General features: G+C 39.5%; 1 gene segment (V, D, J or C); it reads right to left on the bottom strand.

Annotated features, from left to right (window-relative positions):
• Window positions 1-6,907: 6,907 nt before the first annotated feature.
• Window positions 6,908-20,730, bottom strand: LOC122739529. The segment is given in 3 exon segments: window positions 6,908-7,239; window positions 7,470-7,534; window positions 20,645-20,730. Coding segments are annotated over 3 exon segments (483 nt in total).
• Window positions 20,731-20,735: the final 5 nt, after the last annotated feature.

Raw genomic sequence — 20,735 nt, 5'->3', positions numbered from 1 at the left:
GTGCAGTGGATAAAGCACCAACCCTGGATTCAGAAGTACCTGAGTTCAAATCCAGCCTCAGACACTTGGCACTTACTAACTGTGTGACCTTGGGCAAGTCACTTAACCCCCATTGCTCCACAAAACAAGACAAACAAACAAAAGAAGTATTATCTTCTCATGTAAGAATGTAAACAGTTTAACCTTCTAATACTCCTCATGATTTCTTTTTCCTGTTTATCTTTTTATGCTTCTCTAGTGTCTTGTACTTTGAAAGTCAAATTTTCTATTCAGTTCAGGTCTTTTCATCATGAATGCCTGAAAGTCCTCTTTTTCATTGAAGTCCCATTTTGCCCCTGAAAGATTATCCTCAGTTTTGCTGGGTAGGTGACTTTAGGTTGTAGTCCCAATTCCTTTTCCCTCTGGAATATCGTATACCATGCCCTCCAGTATTTTAATGTGGGAGCTCCTAGACTGTGGCTCCACAGTATTTGAGTTCCTTTTTTCTAGCTCCTTGCAATATTTTCTCCTTGACCTGGGATCTCTGGAATTTGTCTATAACATTCCTGGATGTTTTCCTTTTGGGATCTCTTTCTGAATGTGATCAGTGGATTCTTTCAATTTCTATTTTACCTTCTGCTTCTAGAATATCAGGGCAATTTTCCCTTACAATTTCTTGGAAAATGATATCTAAACTCATTTTGATCATGGTTTTCCAGTAGTCCAATGGTTTTCAAATGATCTCTTCTGGATCTATTTTCCAGGTCAGCTGTTTTTCCAAGGAGATATTTAATATTGCACTGTATTTTTATTCATTTGGATTTATTCATTTGGTTTCTCATAAAGTCACTAGCTTCCATTCATTCAATCCTAATTTTTAGGCAATTATTTTCTTCAGAGAACTTTTGTATTTCCTTTTCCATTTGGCTTTTCAAGCTGTTGACTTTTTTCTCATGATTTTCCTACAATTGCTCTCATTTCTCTTGCCATTTTTTCCTCTACCTTTCTAAATCTTCCCTCTACCTCTCTTACTTCCTCTTCAAAGTCCTTTTTGAACACTTCCATGGCCTGAGACCAATTCATTTTTTTTTTGAAGCTTTGGATGCAGGAACTTTAAGTTTGTTATTATCTTCTTCTGAGGGTGTATGCTGGTCTACCTTGCTCCCAAAGAAGCTTTTGATGGTCTGCTGTTTTCTCTTCTTACTCATCTTGACTACCTATTTCTTGGCTCTTAACTCCTTCTTAAAGTGTAGCACTGCTTCCAGGACACACTGTTCCAGCAGAGACTGCAGCTATTCCCCCCAACCACTGGACTCCCTCACTGGTCCATAAGCTGAGCTTCAGAAGAAGCAGCTGAAGATTCTGAGGCTCTGGAGATGCTGCCTGCCCCAGGCTGGTTGTGCTCTGTGCATTGTGCTCCTCTCTCAGCCCATTCACCTAATTAAGCTGTCTGACTGAAAAAGAGTCTCACTCTGTTCTTATGTGGGTTATGCTGCTCCAAGATTTGTCTTATGGCATTATTTTTAGAGGTATGTGTGTCTCTTCCCTTTTTAATCAATCAACAGTGAATATGTATGTGAAAACCATGCTTGCTTTTTGAAAATATTTTGTTTATTTTAGAAGTTTCATTAAAATAATTTTAGCCTCCTTTTCTTTTTAATTTTGAGTTCCAAATTTTCTGCTTCTCTTTCCTTTATCCCTCATTGAAAATTCAAGCAATTTGAAATATGTTAAACATGTGCATTCAGAGGGCAGCTAGGTGGTGCAGTAGATAGAGCACCGGCCCTGGATTCAGGAGGACCTGAGTTCAAATACAGCCTCAGACACTTAACACTTACTAGCTGTGTGACCCTGGGCAAGTCACTTAACCCCAATTGCCTCACAAACGACAACAACAACAACAAACATGTGCATTCAGGAAAATATATTTCCTAGTTAGTCATGCTGTGAAAGATTACATATACAGGAAGGAAGGAAGGGAGAAAGGAAGGAAGGAAGGAAGGGAGGGAGGGAGGGAGGGAGGGAAGGAGGAAAGGAGGGAGAAAGGAAAGAAGGAAGGAAGAACAGAAAAGTAGACTTTGATCTGCATTCAGACACCATCAGTTGAAAAAGCACTTATTCAGGTATGAAAAAAAACTGAATGCTAAGTTATGGGGAGAGGAATGGAAAAAAAAAGAAATTGTCCAGGCTGCTAAAGTGTTCATAAAATGGATAATGAAAAATAATAATAATAATAATTGTCATTATTGTTATTATTCATGCTAATAAAAGCTATTATTGTTATATACCTATATTTTATTTACTGCCCTTAAATTTGTAAAATACATTGAAATTTTACCCCATCATTCCTTTATAATTGTGCTAAGACGTATCTGTTTTTAGCTAATAGTCCTGATAGGGGTACTAGTACAATTTTACAGATGAGGAAATTGAGATAGTCAGAGATGAAATGACATGGTCAGAGATTACTCTGAGGGAAGGCTGATGATCCCTTAGACTATTTTGGGAAAGATGCATGCCAGCTGCCATAGATATTTGGGGAAAAACTCTCAACCTTCAAGTTTGGCCTGGCTATGTGTCACTTCTATTTCTTACTAGCTGTATGACTTTGAACAGATTGCTAAACCTCTCTGAGTTGTCAAAATGGTGAGAAGTGAATTGGAAGAATGTGTTGAAGCACGTTCCTCTCTGTTCTAGTAAAACCAAGGTGGTGGCTCTTCCTGCACACAGCCTTCCCTCATGTATTGCCAGGCTCTGCACAGGGGGCTCCCTCAGAGGGTCATACAGGCCCTTCCACCTCTACCGGTCAGAATCTCCAGCTGCCTTTGAAGCTCAGTTCAGGTTCCATCCTATGGTGAAGCCTCTGCTTTTTCTCCCATATATATGTCTCCTTTCCCTCTTGAAATTACACTGTAGACACCTGTTGCCTTCTCCCAAATTCAATGTTAAATTCCACAAAGGCAGGCACTATTCAGCTATGGTATTTGAATTATTGCATTATTAATTTTGCAAATAATAGGTGATTACAGTGTTTTTTATTTTTATTTCATAATAATATTTTAATTACATGTAAATATAATTTTCAACATTCTTTTTTTGGTTTTTGTTTTGGTTTTTTTGTTTGAGGTGGGGCAATGAGGATTAAGTAAGTATAGTAGTGTAAGTGTCAAGTGTCTGAGGTCATATTTGAACTCAGATCCTTCTGAATCCAGAGTCAGTGTTTTATCCACTGTACCACCTAGCTGCCCCATAACATCCATTTTGTAAAGTTTTTAGTTCCAAATTTATCTCCCTGCCCTTTTTTTGCCCCTCTTCCTAAGACAGTAAGCAATCTGATATAGGTTATATAGAACAATCATATTAAACATATTTCTACATCAGTCATGTTGTGAAAGAAGAATTAGAACAAAAGGAAAAAACCATGATGAAGAAAGAACACAAAAAAGTGAAAATAGTATGCTTCAATGTGAATTCAGACTCCATAGTTCTTTTCCTAGATGTAAAAAACATTTTCCATCATGAGTCTTTTTTTTGAGGCAATTAGGATTAAGTGACTTGCCCAGGGTCACACAGCCAGTAAGTGTCAAGTGTCTGAGGCCAGATTTGAACTCAGGTCCTTCTGAGTTGGTGCTCTATCCACTGTGCCACCTAACTGCCCCCCATCATGAGTCTTTGAATTGTCTCTGATCACTGCATTTCTGAGAAGAGATAAGTCTGTCATAATTGATCATTGCACAATGCTTCTGTTACTGTGTACAATGTTCTTGTTCTGCTCACTCCACTCAGCATCAGTTCATGTATGTCTTTCCAGGTTTTTCTGAAATGCACCTACTCATCATTTCTTATAGCACAATAGTATTTCATTACATTCATATACTTTAGCTTATTCAGTCCTTCCCCAGTTTATGAGCAATCCCTCCATTTCCAATTCTTTGTGACCACAAAAAAAGCTGCTATAAATAATTTTGTAAAGGTGGGTCCTTTTCCATTTTTAATTATTTCTTTGGGATATAGACCCAGTAGTTTAATTGCTGGATCAACAGGTGAGAAGTGTTTTTTTTTTTAATTTGATGTGTTTGTTAACTTATGGTTATACCTCCTGATGGGATGGGGACCCTGCCCTTTGGGGAATGGTAGACTAGGAGCCAGAGAATTGGTGTCCTGGGTCATCAGGCAAGAGCTGAGGAGTAAGAAGAGACAGTTCTTCCTGAAGTTGGTTAGGGAGGACTGGGATCCAGGAAAGCCCAGGATTGAAGGAGCATTAGTGATGTCATATTATCAGAGCCAGACCAGGGCCCACCTTCAAGTCCTCCATTGGAAGAGCATTGAGAGTGACCAGCAGATTAAGCTAGAATCTGGATCTGAATATTTGTTTGTCTTATAATCTACTTCTCTAAAACTGCTTCTATTCTCCCTCATGCTGGCTGGATTCTTGGTCTTAAGGTTTTGTCTATAGATTCTCAGGTTAGATCTACCCTCCTCCTTTCATAATTTGAAATACAACAAAAAATTGTAACGATTGGAATGACGCCACCTGCTGGAGACTTACTGTAGAAGAGTTCCACCCATGAAGCAAAGGTCTTTGAGGGCAAGACCAGGAGTCTTTTCTTTGGCGTCAGGAAGTGACGCGGGCTAGTGGGAGGAGGAAGGAAGAGACTGGCGCTTGGTCTCGCTCTCTTTCCTTTGGACTCTGGTGGAGAGCGGAGCTAGAAATGTGCTCTCCCTTTAATAGACAGGAATCTAGGCCTTTCTCTCTCTTTACCAAATTCTTATTCTCCTTAATAAATGCTTAAAAGTCTAACTCTTGCTAAAGCTTATAATTTATTGGTGACCACTCATTAGATATTTTAGACAGTTTAGCTAGAATTTTAGCCCTTAACAAAATCAAACACAACTAAAATAGAAATACAACTAAAGTTGCCTTTAGAAGCTAAAGCTAGACCTTATAGTCAGAGAGTTGGGTATTTATGACCAGAGGTAAAAGTGATTGCAGTGGGCAGCTAGGTGGTACAGTGGATAAAGCACCAATCCTGGATTCAGGAGAACCTGAATTCAAAGCTGGCCTCAGACACTTGACACTTACTAGCTATGTGACCCTGGGCAAGTCACTTAACCCTCATTGCCCCACTTGGGAAGTGTAAGGAATTAATTGTGATTTGGGGTTTCCATGACCACATCTTTTCTTCATTATGGTCAGACTGAAAAGATGTAATCTTAAAAAACCAAAGAGAAGATAGGTGTGTACTTGTAGAGATTATAGACAAGAACATTTATTGAGTCAAAGTATGAAACTAAGTATCTAAACCTCTCCTAGTAGTTCACCTACGACCAAATGGGTCTGGCCAAATTATAATGGGGATAGCCCAGGGGGTATGTTGAACTAATTGGAGACTCAGCATAGCTAAGACCCTCCCCTTTCTGTGGGAGAGGCAGGAAGGGGGAAGGGAGAACTCTGGGAGGAACGGGGTAAGAGGAGAGAGAGGAACTGGGTAGTGGTTGACCTTCAGACCCAATGGGGAGAGACTGCACAGCTTACTCTCATTGAAACTACAGATTCCAGGTGGTGGTGAATTTGTTGTGGAAGCTTTTTATAGGTCCGGAACAGAGGCGGTCCTTACACAATGCTTCAAGCTGATTGGTTAGCATCATCCAAATCCTTTGGTTCACTGGATTTGAAGGTAGTCTGGAGTTGAGTTCAAAGTCCTTAGCTTCTGAGAACAATACATCCTTAAGGGCCTGCCAGGTATGGTTACAATCTAATTAACTTGAAGTAAGCTAATCAGCAAAGTCAATCACTCTCACTTAATTCAATCAGTTTATATTAATCGCCAGGTGGGGCCTTTGAGTATCTGCCATATCCAATTATTTTCTCACAGAAGTATTTAACAAAAAAGTAAAAATAAAACAAAAGTGATTGGAATTCAGAAGGGGCTTTGAGGACCCCCATAAGGGATCTGTGCCCAGCAGTGGTCCTGATACTTGGAGCCCCTTTCAGGGCCCATTCTGGGAGGCTGAGCCCATCCCAGGGTACAGGATTTTCCAGAACATGCCCAAGCCTTTACCAAGCATAATGGAGTTCCTCACATTTAGTCTAGTTTGCTTCATCTGATAAAATGGAGTCTCAGGACTCTAACCTGGGGGATAGTATACAGAAGGTGCTCAATACATGCTTTTGAATTATATGGAACTCATTTCAATCTTACTGCAACCATCACTTTATCAACAGATGTCCTAGATAAACAAAACAATGTCTAAATTTCATTCATTGCCACCCTTATTCCAAGTAAAACTTCGTTACCACTAAATGCTGTGAACCATCCATGGACCTTTTGCTAATAGGATTCACGCTGAGGACATGCAGCACAAAGAGCCCTTCTCACTGTGGGCTCAGGGATTCCATCAGTCCACCAAAGGCTGCAGGAGACACCAGCTATAGGACCTGGGAGCTGACTAGTGTGTAACTATGAGAAGAGCAATGGTCCCCTCTGCTGGTCAGAGGGAGCAGTGACAAGAGACAATCCTCATGTTCATCCTTTCTCCTTGTGGCAGCTAGGTGGAGAAGTGGATAGGGTACTGGCCCTGAAATTGGGAATATCTGACTTCAAATTTGACCTCAGACACTTACTAGCTGTGTGAAATATGAATGGGAGAGTGCCTCAGGCCTAGATTACAGTAGGGTGGCCCAGGCTCAGAGGGGCTGGTTCATTACTTGACTATACACACAGCTCATAGTTAAGGAGGAGCAAGAGGACTCAGGGCACAGAGCTCTCAGTCCATTGCCTCTCCCCTGAGCCCTGAGTCCCTTTCCCCCAGTCAGCCCCAGAGACCCTGCACCTGAGCAGGCAGCCCAGCAGCTGCTGCAGGAGAGGAAGCAGAGGAGGCAGCTGAGCCTCCCCGAGCAGCCAGCCTGGGCTGGGGAGGTTTTTGTTCAGGGCTGTAGCACCATGGGAGGGAGAAAAGAATGTTGAAAACAGTAATAATAGGCCCCATTGTCAGCCTCCACACTGCTGATTGTGAGGGTGAAGTCCGTCTCAGCCCCACTGCCACTGAACCTGGCAGGGACTCCTGGGTGCAGGTTGGAAGCATAGTGAATGAGGCCCTGAGGAGACTGTCCAGGTTTCTGTTGGAGCAAGTGTAGATAAATGTTTCCACTGCTATCTTTGACACTCTGACTGGCCTTGCAGCTGATGGTGACTCTCTCTCCTGGGGTCACAGACACTGAGGCTGGAGACTGGGTCAGCACAATTTCACCCCTCAAACCTAAAAGCAAGAATTAATCAACAACCAATAGGAAATAAACATCATTCTCCTTTCATTTGGATACTTGGCCCCCAGACAACCTGGCTCTGCCAATCCCACTGACCTCCTAGAAATCTATATTGCCCCTTGGACTGTGTTGGCTCATGGCCCTAGAGAGTCAAGGCTCCTTTGAATTCTCTCATCTTAGGAATAATTGTTCATCTGCCTTTTGAGTTGTCTCATGTTCTCACCTGGAGCCAAGAACATTAGGAGCCCACAGAGAAGCTGGGACAGTGAGATATATCCTGCCCTGTGGCTGCTCTTCCCCCAGGCCTAATTTATCTCTCCACCCTCCCTTTGGGGATCTCTTTATGCAAAGCAGCTCAAGGTGTGGGGGATCTAGGAGCAGAAGTGACTGCCTGCAGCTCAGGGGAAGGCCCTGAGAACTTAGTACCCTGAAGAAGTCCCTCTTTCTTGGACTCTTATGTGATTCATTCCTAATTTTTTCTTTGTTTTTATAAGTTTTATGGTTCCATGGGGAAGCTTGGTGGTACAGTGGATCCTACTAATTAAGGATCTTTAATGGGGTTTAGCATGGAGCCTATTAATATGTAAGCCCTGGCATTCTTTTATTCCTTGCTATTGTTTATGAGAACCAGCTTTCTTTCCCACCCTCCACTTCCCTGAAGGAATCAGCTATCTTTAATTAATGGTATTGTGGCATTCTGGGGTAGGGCCAGAATGGAAAAGTAAGTGAGATCCAGAAGAGTCTGTCTGAAGGAAGGCAGGACTGAGGGGACCCTGCCTTCAAGGCATTTGGGAAGCTGAGAGGAAGGAAAACTGGGTATTGGGAGTCTGGCCCCATAAAAGGAACTCAGAGGAGTTCAAGATAATTTCTACCCTTTATGCCCTCAGTCATTCTCTATTTATGGATCAAATAGGCAGGGAAGTTGTTTGGGGAATTATCTTACATATAGAAGGATGGAGATGGGATCTAAAAAGCTGTCCAAAGGCTGCAATAATGGGACAAATTTAATGTGATGGGCTTTATTGGAATTTCCCCTAAAGTCCTACACCTGAATAGGAAAATATTAGGAGCTACACAACTACAGATTTAGGGAGGAGGAAGGGAAATGTGGTTAGTCAATGAGTAATCCCCAAGCATTTATTAAGCTCTTATTCCTATAAGAGTGTACCTATTCTTCATCCTAGTTATTGAGTGCATAAGAAAGAAAGGAAAGAGATCAAAGGGTGGTTACACTGAGAGGAAAAAATTGAAAGGGCGCTGTATTGAAGGTATCTAAGCATCAGAAAAGAATCTAGGAGGTGAGACTATGTTCTTAGTAAGGAAGATGGGAAGAGTTAGAAGATTTCCACCCTTGTGTCTCTTGGTTATTTTTAATTTATGGATCACATCTGTAGTGAAATTGTCTTAGCAAAATAGTTTATATGCAGAATGACAGCAATGGAATCCAAAAAGATGTCCAAAGGCAGGAGCAATGAACTAAATTTGATGGGTTGTAATTGAATAGAAATAAATTTAAGATTAAACCTCTTTGGGGATGCCCATCAATTGGGGAATGGCTGGACAAGTTGTGGTATATGAATACAATGGAATACTATTGTGCTGTAAGAAATGATGAGCAGGAGGAGTTCAGAGAAACCTGGAGAGTCTTGCATGGGCTGATGATGAGTGAGATGAGCAGAACCAGAAGAACATTGTACACAGTATCATCAACATTGTGTGTTGATCTACTGTGATGGACTATATTCTTCTCACCAATGCAATGGTACAGAAGAGTTCCAGGGAACTCATAATAGAAGAGGATCTCCAAATCCAGGGGGAAAAAAAAGAACTGTGGAGTATAGATGCTGAATGAACCATACTATTTCTTTTGTTTTTGGTGCTGTTGTTTTTCTATTTTGTGGTTTTCCATCTTTGCTTTGATTTTTCTCTTATAACATGACTAATGCAGAAATACATTTAATGTTATTATGTATATATATATATATATATATATATATATGTAACCTATATCAGATTACCTGCTGTCTAGGGGAGGGAGGGAGAAAAATCTGAAATTGGAAAGCTTGTATAAACAAAAGTTGAGAACTATCTTTACATGTAATGGGAAAAAAATAAAATACTTTATTAATTAAAAAAGATTAAACCTCTTTTAGGGCTCACTCCTCCAACTGGCACTGTACTGTCTGCTTGGGTAACCAGAGGGCTGGCTTCTGATATTTTCAGCAGATAGGTGACTGTCCTACTAACACTAATCGATGAACCCCTCCCAGTATGCTTCCTCTTCAAAATCAGTCTCTATGAGTATCTTTTGTTTGTGATCCCTGAACCAATTAATCTTTATTGTATTATGATATGTAAAGTGCATGTTAATCATTCCTATCTTTTTGCATTTTTCACAATATCTTTGTCCATTAATAAATGGTCTATTTTTGTAAAAGTTCCATGTGGTCCTGAGAAATAGGTATATTCTTTTGCTGTCCCATTTAGAAGCTGCTGTTAGTCTTTTCACTCTAGTTTCTCCAGAAATTTGTTCAGTTCCATCTTTTACATTTTGTTTATCTTTCTGTTACTTATCAAAAACTTAGAGAAAGATACTAAAGTTTCCCTCATAGTAACAATGTCATGTTACTATGTCTTTTTTGTAGCTCAGTTAATATTTCCTTTATGAATTCGAACACTTAATATTTTGGAATGAATAAGGTTATTACTGATATTTGTTTGTTTATGGTCCTTTAGCATAGTATAGTTTTTATGAATCCCCTTTTATTTTTTTAATATTGGTGTGTGCTTTGTTAGATGCCATAATTGTAATTTCTAGTTTTTTTGGATTCACTTGATGAATAGTAGAAACTTTTTATCTATCCCCTCAGTTCTATTTTGTGTATATTTTTGTTTCTTAAATGTGTTTCTTGTAAATCACATCATAGGATTTTTTCTTATCCAGTCTGTCACTCTTTTTTGTTTTATTACACTGTTTATTCTATTTACATTTCAAGTTGTGAGAGTTAGGTTTATATTTTCTACAAATTGTCTCTAATATTTTATTCAAGTTATGATTTTTCTCCTTCTTCTGCTTTATACACAGTACTGTGTTCCTTCAATTAAACTTGACTTAATCTTTTTTAAGATGGCCTGTTTCCACTCTTCCTCTCACCCATGATCTCATCTCCTCTAATTTTCCCTTTCTCTGGATAGCAGTTCCTTTTTCTCTCCTACTTTTATTTGGATACATAATCCTTCACCCTTTCTGCCCCTCACAATTAGCCAAATAGATTTCCCATTTCCTCCTCCCCTTCAATTAGTCCTGTTCATTAGTTGCTGTTTTTTATCTCATTTTTTGTGTCCCATTCCAGAGCAGATTTTTCTGATTCTCTTCAACTTTTTGTGTCCCTTTGGGAAGACTAGATTTCTAAAGCCATCAAAGAGAGCCCAAAGGCCAAAGGCCCTGGGTGCTGTTCACGGATTTAGGAGATCACAGTTTGTAGGTTTCTGTTTCATTTTTAATTCTGCCTTACTGTCTCTTCCCTGAATGTAGAAGGAAGGAAACACCCACCCTTCCATGAGTGGTTCCAATGTCTATGTACTTTCTCCACTCATGCTAGGTATATTCATGTGAGAAGGGGCCCCAGATTTATGGGGAAAATGCTTTCTTCCCATGCCTAATTTATTTCATTGTGTTTTGAAGGAATCTTTTCTGGTTTTGACATAAGCATGTCAAATGACTCAAATGCTGTCTTAGAGTCAAATACAAAGAATAATACAACCAGACCTTGTATCTTGTGCTCCTTTCTTTCAACTGTGTGAAGGTAAAGATGTGATACCATTTGAGAAAGATTATTCAATGCTCATAGCTTCATCAGGTATAGCCACAATAAATAGAATGCATTTTTATCACTGGTTAGAGATACCACTTCCTTCTGTTTTTCAGTATCAAAGTGTCCATGTTTTTTTCTCATTGTTTGGAATCTTCCCTTTCAGACATCTTGAGGTTTGATCCCTAAGAATCCTTAACATTGTATAGCCTTCAATGAAGACCTGCTCTGTCTCTCCTTGCTCTGCTCCACCTGTTCTATTCACATTTGTTTTTCAGTAATTCTCCTTTCTTGTGCTCCAAATGGGGACAGTGACAATACAAGCCAAATGTGGTAGCTCCTCCATCAGTGATGAAGAACATAGTTTCTGGCAACAATTTTGACAGATTTTTTCCATTTGTAGTTCTCTTTCCTATCAGTTTCTTCCCTAGATGCTCCTGAGATGAGCTGGATTAATTGGGTCTTACAAGAGTGTGATGGGTGGTACAGTGATAGAGTGCTAGGCCTACAGTCAGGAGAAACTGAATTCAAAACTGGCCCTAGATACTCACTAGTGCATAATCCTGGGCAAATCACTTTACCTCTGTCTGATTCAGTTTCCTCCAATGTAAAATGGGGATAATAATAGTACCTGCCTCCCATGGTCGTTGTGATCAAATGAAATAATGTTTGTAAAGTGCTCAGCACAGTGCCTGGCACATAGTAGGTGCTCAATAAATCCTTGTTTATTTACTTCTTTTTTCTCTCCTCTCCCTCCATTGTTTCTTACTTCCACCCTTCTTACTTTGCTTCCTTGTCAAATGTCAGCTCAGATAGTTGATTCAGAAATTGCCCCTGGAGGCAGCTTGCTGGCAAATATGAAATTCTTTGGCATTTGCAAGTCCATTACAACCTGGTCCCATCCTATTTTCCAATCATAATTAGCCCCATTCTCTTCATAGACACTGGAGTCCAGTCAAACCTGTTTCTTTCTGTTCTTCACCTCCTATTCCTGGTTAGTTCTCATTCCTGGAATATACTCCCTGCCATCCTTTCTTAGAATCTCTCATTTCTTTTAAAGCTAAGCTCAGACTCAATCTTCTAAAGAAATATTTCCCCTTCCTCCTGGGTTCTGCTTCACTCCTCCTCCCATTATTTATTTGTGTATACCTAAATGTGTACATATTCTTTCCAGTTAGAATATAAATACATTGAGGGTAGCCAAGGAATCACCAAGAATTTGCTAAGTTCCTACTATGTGTCTACCACTGGGTTAAGTGTTCAGGAGACCAATGGAGGCAAAAAATTCTTGTTTGTTAGGTGCTCACATTCTAATGGCAGAGGGGGGATGGCATGTAAACAAAAACAAGTTATTTAGATATATCTATGTCCCTATCTGCAGAGATGTGTATCTACTGTATAGTTTTTAACACATAATACATGTATATGTTCACATACTTTATTTATACATGTATAATCTGAATTTATAATTAAGGTGATATATTCACAAATATGAGCTATACATAGGTGAGTGTGTGTGTGTGTGTGTGTGTGTATGACATGGGTCTTAGAACATATTGAGGAAGACTATTAAAATTTAAACTGGCTAACTAGATATTAGGATGGACAACTCAAGAAGAAAGTCAGTTAGGCATGGCTACTACATGGAGCAGCACCAAGGGACAGCGATAACTCCAGAAGTCAGGACCACCATCCCTCATTTAAGCTTTTCCCACCCCACCCCCAAAGAGAACTTTCCATTGTCAGTTGGTCACCCCATCTATCCTCTATAAAAGCTTTGGTTTTCCTTCCATCTGGGGAGGAAAATATTTCTAAACCATCTCCTTCTGAAATGGGGGATGGGTTAAATTGATCAAATTGATCATGAGATTTTCCAAAGAATTACAAGACTCAGTGACTCATGTTAAGGGGCTAAAATTCTAGCTAGTCTGTCTAAAATATCTAATGAGTGGTCGCCAATAAATTATAAGCTTTAGCAAGAGTTAGACTTTTAAGCATTTATTAAGGAGAATAAGAATTTGGTAAAGAGAGAGAAAGGCCTAGATTCCTATCTATTAAAGGGAGAGCACATTTCTAGCTCCGCTCTCCACCAGAGTCCAAAGGAAAGAGCGCGAGACTGAGCGCCAGTCTCTTCCTTCCTCCTCCCACTAGTCCGCGTCACTTCCTGATGCCAAAGAAAAGACTCCTGGTCTTGCCCTCAAAGACCTTCGCTTCATGGGCAGAACTCTTCTACAGTAAGTCTCCAGCAGGTGGCGTCATTCCAATTGTTACACTCAGTTTCTTAAGTTTTATTTAAAAACTGTGAAGCTATGGAAAGAATCACCCAAAGGAGGAAGGGGTCTCCAATAGAGAGATGAAAATGGTTTTATTTATAGTGAGAAAAGTAAGTTATCTCCTCATTATCTTAATCTCCTCCTTGTGGGAGGTCCATATCCTATTTTGGACTTCCTGGGGTCCTAAGACATCCTCTAAGGTGGGTACCTTTCTCCCTAGGGGTGTATTTTGGGGGTTTAAACATTATAAGGTGAATCCAAGGGCACATTTGGTCTTTCTGCACATGTTCATAAAGACATGTTTAGACTTGTCGGACCCCAAGGGTCTCTGTTTAGGATATCTCTTTACTTTAAGATCTGGTTTCTAGGTGCACTTTCTATTTCCTATCATATAGGAAAATTAATAGCTATTAATGGTTAATGGTCCCTAGTTACTGGCTAAGCTTCTGTTGATAGTGTTGGTTGATAGGGACTTGAACCCTTTGGGTTACAGTTGATAAAAACTCAAACCTTAGTTTTTCTGTTAACCCTTTTAGCTACTATTGATAGGTTATCTGTTAGCCCCTATTAGTCTCCTCCATCACTTCCCTTGAGGGTGAGATATTTGACTTTCCTCTTAGTCACTTTTTCTACTGCCCCAATTAAAAAAAACATTTTATTCTAATTGGACTATGTGTGAAAGTTTTAATTCCTTACAGAAAAATACCTAAGAACCACCATCCCTTATTTTCCCTACAACAATACACGTATATATGATGTATACATATGTGAATGTGGGTATGCACATTTATACATGCACAGACATACATACATAGAGAAAGAGTGAGAGAGGAGAGAGACACAGAGAGAAAGAGAGAGAGAGAGAGAGAGAGAGAGAGAGAGAGAGATGGCAGAGAAAAAATCCAGAAGTGAAAAAAATTTAGGAAGTTTATTAAGTCATCTGACAGAGAAGAGAGTAAACAAAGGAGTGACCTTCTCCAACCAGTATCTGTAAGTCTTATATGAGATTAAACAAACAAAAAACAAGGAAACAGCATCTTATTGACCAGCACAGAGACAGGTTCCAGATAAGACACGTGCCTTCCAAGATGGCAATGACCAGGAACCTCATGTGTTCTTGGCTTTTATCCTCTTTTGATAGTGGCATGTCACTACACACTGACCAAAGCTAATTGGCTAGCATCATTCAATTCCATTGGTTGACATGACTTGAGGGTGGTTCATATTAAACCCAGCTCTACTGATGACAGCAGGGCCTAATCGGAGAGACCCCCAGAGGGGTAAAGGCATAGTCCAGATAGGTGTGGCTTAATCCCATCAGCTCAATTTAGCTAGAAAAAGAGTCCATCTCCATTTCTACAGTATGCCCTGCACAGGATGAAAACTTTCTCCTAAGAACTGACCCCACTTAATTGGGGTGGGGAGAAAAGGCTAAAACTGATCTGGGTTCCTCCAAGACACTTATTATTAATAAAATTTTCTCACATTGTCAAGGTCCAGGTTAAGACCATCTCTTCATGTGGTTGAAGTCAAGTCAAGCCATCAAGCATTCATAAAATGCCTAGGCTATGCCAGGCACTGAACTGAGTGCTATAGGTAAACAGGACTGAATAGATTGAGTAAGTGGAAAGTGAGGCTATTTGAGGGACTATCACTATGTATATTGGTGTCTTCTGATATGTGGGCAGGAATGGTTTACTTACTTTTTGTATCCCCATACCCTGGCACAGTGCTTGGCACACGGCTGGTACTTAATAAATGTTTGCTGGTTGATTCAGTGAAATGGAGAGTGAGTATGGGGGTAGATTATGAATAGGACTGAAGCTCTCATAGCACTTCCTATGGATTCTAGGCCTGAGGGGACTGTGGTAAAAATTATTTGTGGTAAAGATTAATATCGGAAGTTTTAGCTGAATCATTTGAGAGATTGCACATGCTACTGAAGTGGCTTTTGAAGGACCTCCCCTTTTGGGGAGGAAAACACTAGGAATTTCCGGGATGCCAACTTAAAAGTGAGGGGGGAACGGAAGTTCGCTCTCTCTGGCGGTTGACTTAGCCGTGGCGGTACTCTGGTGAGAGGAGTAGCACGTGTTTGGTGTTCAGCCTTTGGGTGTGCTGGTTTGCAGCCTGGTGGACAGTTTGGGGTTTGGTGAGTTTTATAAAGGAAAATCCTAAATTCCTTTCAACCATCTTAATCTCTGGGGTCGAATAGACTAATCTTAGATCTAAGACCATTCATCTGTATTCCTACTTCCTTATTTCCCTAATTGGTTTCACCTTTTGTTGTCTAATTAATTCCCAAGTGATGAAAACTGATCCCTCACAGATTAAAGCTCAGAGGCTCCTTTTCTTATTGGCCTGGGAGATATATATAAAAGGGAAAGTTTAAAGGGGGAGATTAATGCTCCGTATATCCAATTTTGACTCTCACAGGACCCTGTTCTCCCCCTCGTTGTGTAGCCCTGGTATGGTGAGGAGAACCTAGGTTCAACCCACAGAATGCTCACTCAAAAGCCTTTCTCCTCAATTGCTTTCTCTACAAGTAGACCCAGACATCTTGCTTCTGAACAAGCACCACTAGATTGTGTTTCAACTAGTTTTGCTTAAACTATGTTGATGCTCATCAGTTCCACAAAGGTTCTTCCCTTTTTCCTAACCCCATTTGTCTATGCCTGTCCTCGTTTGGGGTTTTACTTAACATTCATTTTTTTTCTTTTATTTAGTTATCTATTTCTTTCCCTCTTTTGTCCCTTCTGTTTCCCCATTCAGTTTCATTGTAAGCTCCAAAGCTCCTCTCTCCTCCTCCCCTCCAACTTCCTATATTACTCACTTTCTTTTACTTTGCTTTGTTCTCTTCATGATTTCTCTTCCCTTCCAGTCTATTCTGAAATTTCATTTTTTTATTTTCTAAAAGATTTATTTTTAATTTATGGAATAAAGCAAGAATATCCATAATATAGTATAATAAAAAGATGATTGCACAAGAAACTGCAAACCTACTATATACAGCTTGCTATTCCTTTCAAATATACAACAAAATTATCATATTTTCTTTTCTGCCCATCCGCTGTAGAGATGGCTAACATTAGACGCAAATTGGTACATATATATAAAATTATTCTATACATAACTCTATTTATCAACTCTTTCTCTGGATGCTGAAAGCACCTTTCTTCATATGTCCTTTAAAGTTAATTTGGGTATTTATAATAGTCAAAATAACATTTTTGTTCAAAATCATTCTTAAAACACTATAGTTATCACTGTATACTCTTGGTTCTGCTCATTTCACTCTTCATTATTTCATGAAAGTCTTTCCATGTTTTTTCTAAAAGCATTGAGCTTATCATTTCTTAAAGTATAGGAATCAATCACAATCATATACCACAACTTGTTCAGTCATTCAGCAATTGATGGGTATCCCTGCAATTTCTAGTGCTTTGCCATCACAAAGAGAACTGCTATAAACATTTCATAACAAAGAGGTTCTTTTCAATTTTCCCTAATTATCTTTAGAAATAGACCAAGTAGTGATAGTTTGGGATCAAATGATATAACTCTTTGAGCATTGTGAGGAAATGGGGATTGATCTCCTCTCAATCCAGACCTGTTTGAGGAAAAAGGTCTACTTCTCCTCCCCCCCTCCCACCCCCCAGCAAACAAAATCATATGATTCAGGGAAATCCCAGGCTGGTTGAAATTAGATCTGCTCCTGAGCTGTGTCCATATAAGGGAGGAATTGAAGAACTGATGCTGTATCACCTCCCCCATTGGCTAAGAAATGCTGCATTCCCATTAGCTAGTTTTTGTGCACAGATTGTAGCCCTTGAGTAACAAAAATAGGGACTAGGAGATAAAAGGCCTGCAAGCCTCCATTTTGTGGTCACCCACCAGATGGACAAGGGGTGGCCCATTCTCTCGAGAATGACAATAAATGAGCCTTTGACGCATCACCAATGCTGAGTTCCAGAAGAGATTGGAGTGATATTTCTCACAAGCATAATGCCAGATTGCTCTCCAAAATGTTTAGATCAGTTCACAATTCCACCAACAATGAATTAATGTACCAATTTTTCAAAATCCCTTCCAACATTTGTCACTTTCCTTTGCTATTACTTTAGCCAATTTGATAGGTATAAAATGATCCCCAGGTTGTTTTAAGTTTCATTTCTCTAATCAATAATGATTTAGAGGGGGCAGCTAGGTGGCACAATGGATAGAGTACTGGCCCTGGAGTCGGGAGGACCTGAGTTCAAATCTGGCCTCATACACTTGACACTAGCTGTGTGTGACCGTGGACAAGTCACTTAACCCTCATTGCCCCACAAAAAAAAAAAAAAGGATTTAGAGAACTTTTTCATATGATTATCAGCTGATATTGGTTTACATTTGTTTTATTTGTAGAAAACCTGTTTAATTTAATGAAGTCAAAATTATCCATTTTATACCTAACTTTGTTCTCTTTCTTTTATTTATTCATAAATTATTTGCCTATCCATAAATCTGACAATTAATTGTTCTGTGACCTAATTTTCTTTCAAAATTTGTCTTTATATCTAGGTCTTGTATCTATATTGATCTTATCTTCTTAATAGTGTGAGACATTAGTCTATTCCAATTATCTACCATTCTGCTTTCCATTTTCCTGCCAATTTTGACCAAATAATAAATTCCTATCCCAAAATCTTAAGTGTTCGTATTTGTCAAATATAAGATTACTACTTCTGGAAATTGTTTGTCTACTCTATTCTATTGAGCTACCTTTCTATTTCTTAGCCAGTACCAGATAGGCTTGATCATTTCTACCTTATAATATAGTTTAAGGTCTGGCACTGTTAAACTTCAATTTTTTACATTATTTCCTTTGATATTCTTGACTTTTTGTTTTTCCAGATGAATTTTGTTATTTTTTTCTAATTCATTTAAAAAATTGGTAATTTAATAGGGACAGGATTGAATATATAAATTAGTTGAGATCGAATTGTCATTTTTATTACATTGGCCTAGCATGTCCATAAACAATAAATATTTTTCCAGTTATTTAAATCTAATTTTATTTGTATAGGAAGGTTTTTTATATCATTTTGTGTACATCCGATTCATGATTACCTTTTCAAAACCCTGCTGGTTGCCCCTGGGAGCTCATACATCCCTTCTCCTGGGACACAATGAGCTTGTGGAGGTACAACACTTTCTCAAAGAAAGTATTCTTTCAAGACATCAGTTTTCCCCAGACTAAGCCAATCATGATGTCTCGACCTCCCAATGAAGGCTCAAACATCTATTGGTGGTGCTCATATACTCTCTGTGGCCAGTAGTCTTAGTTTCCTGCAAATGCAAAATGTCATAAAAACCTGACTTATAAAAATGATCAAAAATAGAAACAACAAATGATATTTAAGATTAAATTTTTGCCTATTGGACTATTAATTAGGTCACTGCCTGGTCTTCTTGAGCTCTTGGGTCCATGGACAATTATTATTATTATTATTGTTGTTGTTGTTGTTGTTATTATTATTTTCACAATAGAGCTAAGAAGAAAGGTCAGCACCTGTGGCTAACAGCTTTTCTTGTTTTTGACTACATAGAGGGCACAGAGGTCAGACCATAAAAGAACCTGAGAGTATGATTCTAAAAGCACAGGATATAGTAGAGTATCTAGCCCCAAGAAGAGTTGATTCTGTCCTTCATTATGCTGCTCAAGGCTGTGGAGGACTCAGGGTGGCTGGTTTATTTGTTGTTGTCCTTCATACCCCAAAAGGACCAAAAAGGCATCACTATGTTGGAGTCAAGATACAGTGTGTCTGCCTGAGGCTGATCAGACTGTAAGGGGTAAAATTCTAGCTATATTTTCTAAAATATCTAATGAGTGGTCACCAATAAATTATAAGCTTTAGCAAGAAGATAGACTTTTAAGCATTTATTAAGGAAAATAAGAATTCAGTGGAGAGAGAAAGGCCTAGATTCATCTATCTATCAAAGGGAGAGCACATTTTTAGCTCCACTCTCCACCAGAGTCCTGACGAAAGAGAGCAAGAGCACAAGCCTTGCCCCCTCTTCTCCCACAAGCAAATGTCACTTCCTGACGCCAATGAAGAGCCACATGTCTTGCCCTCAGGCGCCTTCTCCTCATGGCAGAGCTTTCCTACAATAAGTCTCCAGCAGGTGGCATCATTCCAATCATTACAAGACCAATATGAGCTTGGAAGACTCCACCACAGGTCAGGCACAAATAATCCATGTGACTATTTGAGATGGATTCTCTAAATTTGTATATCTCGTGTTTCTTTTGTGAAATATAAGTTCTGCTTTGCTCATGGAACACAATGCCTTCTTTGATGCAGGCATGTTATGCTGAATGGTGCCATGCCAGTGTCTTCCATGTCTAGATTCCAAATTTCTTCAGAGACCTTAAGAGAATTCTTGTATCACCTCTTCTGACCTTCATGTGAGCACTTGCCTTTTGTGAGTTCTCTGTATAAGAATCTTTTAGGCAAATTTATGTTTGGCAATCAAATAATGCAGCCAGGTATTCAGGACTGTGCTCTTTACAGTAGAGTTTGAATGCTCATAAATTTAGCTCAAGAAAGCACCTCAGTGTCCAATCCCTTATCTTGCCAGGTGATCTTCGCAATCTTCCTAAGACAAATGGAAGTGATTCAGTTTCCAGGAATGGTGCTGGCAGACTGTCCAGGTTCCACAGGCATATAACAATGAGGTCAGCACAACAGTTCTGTAGACCTTCAGTTTGACAGGCAGTCTAATTCTTCTCTCCTACACTTTCTTTAGAACCTCCTAAACACTGAACTAGCTCTGGCAATGCATTGTCAACCTCATCATCTATGTGGACATGCCTGGAGAGAATACTGCCAAGGAAAGTGAACTTATCCCAGTATTCAATATTTCTCCATTTGCTATAACTGATGGTTCTGCATATGAATAGTGCGCTATTGGTTGGTGGAAAACCTCTTTTTTATTGGAATTAATAATCAGGCCAAAAATAGCACAAGAAGTAGGGCAGCTAGGTGGCGCAGTGGATAGAGCACCGGCCCTGGAGTCAGGAGTACCTGAGTTCAAATCTGGCCTCAGACACTTAACACTTACTAGCTGTGTGACCTTGGGCAAGTCACTTAACTCCAATTGCCTCACTAAAAAAAAAATAGCACAAGAAGTAGAGAATCGATCCATACTTTGTTGCATCTCAGCCTCAGAAGTTTCACTGAGTGCACAATCGTCTGCAAACAAAAAGTCATGCACCAACCGTACCTCTACTCCATTGTAGTTTCATAGCCTTTTCAAGGTAAATAATTTACCATTCATGTGGTAGCTGATACGAATGCCGTTTGTCCTCATTGAAGGGGTCTGACAACACAGCTGAAAACGTCACGCTAAAATGCATGGCGG

This window comes from Dromiciops gliroides, chromosome 2 (assembly GCF_019393635.1).
Source record: "Dromiciops gliroides isolate mDroGli1 chromosome 2, mDroGli1.pri, whole genome shotgun sequence".
Lineage (NCBI taxonomy): Eukaryota > Metazoa > Chordata > Mammalia > Microbiotheria > Microbiotheriidae > Dromiciops > Dromiciops gliroides.
The sequence above is the reverse complement of the archived record's forward strand: the minus strand, read 5'-3'. Positions and strand labels throughout refer to the sequence as shown.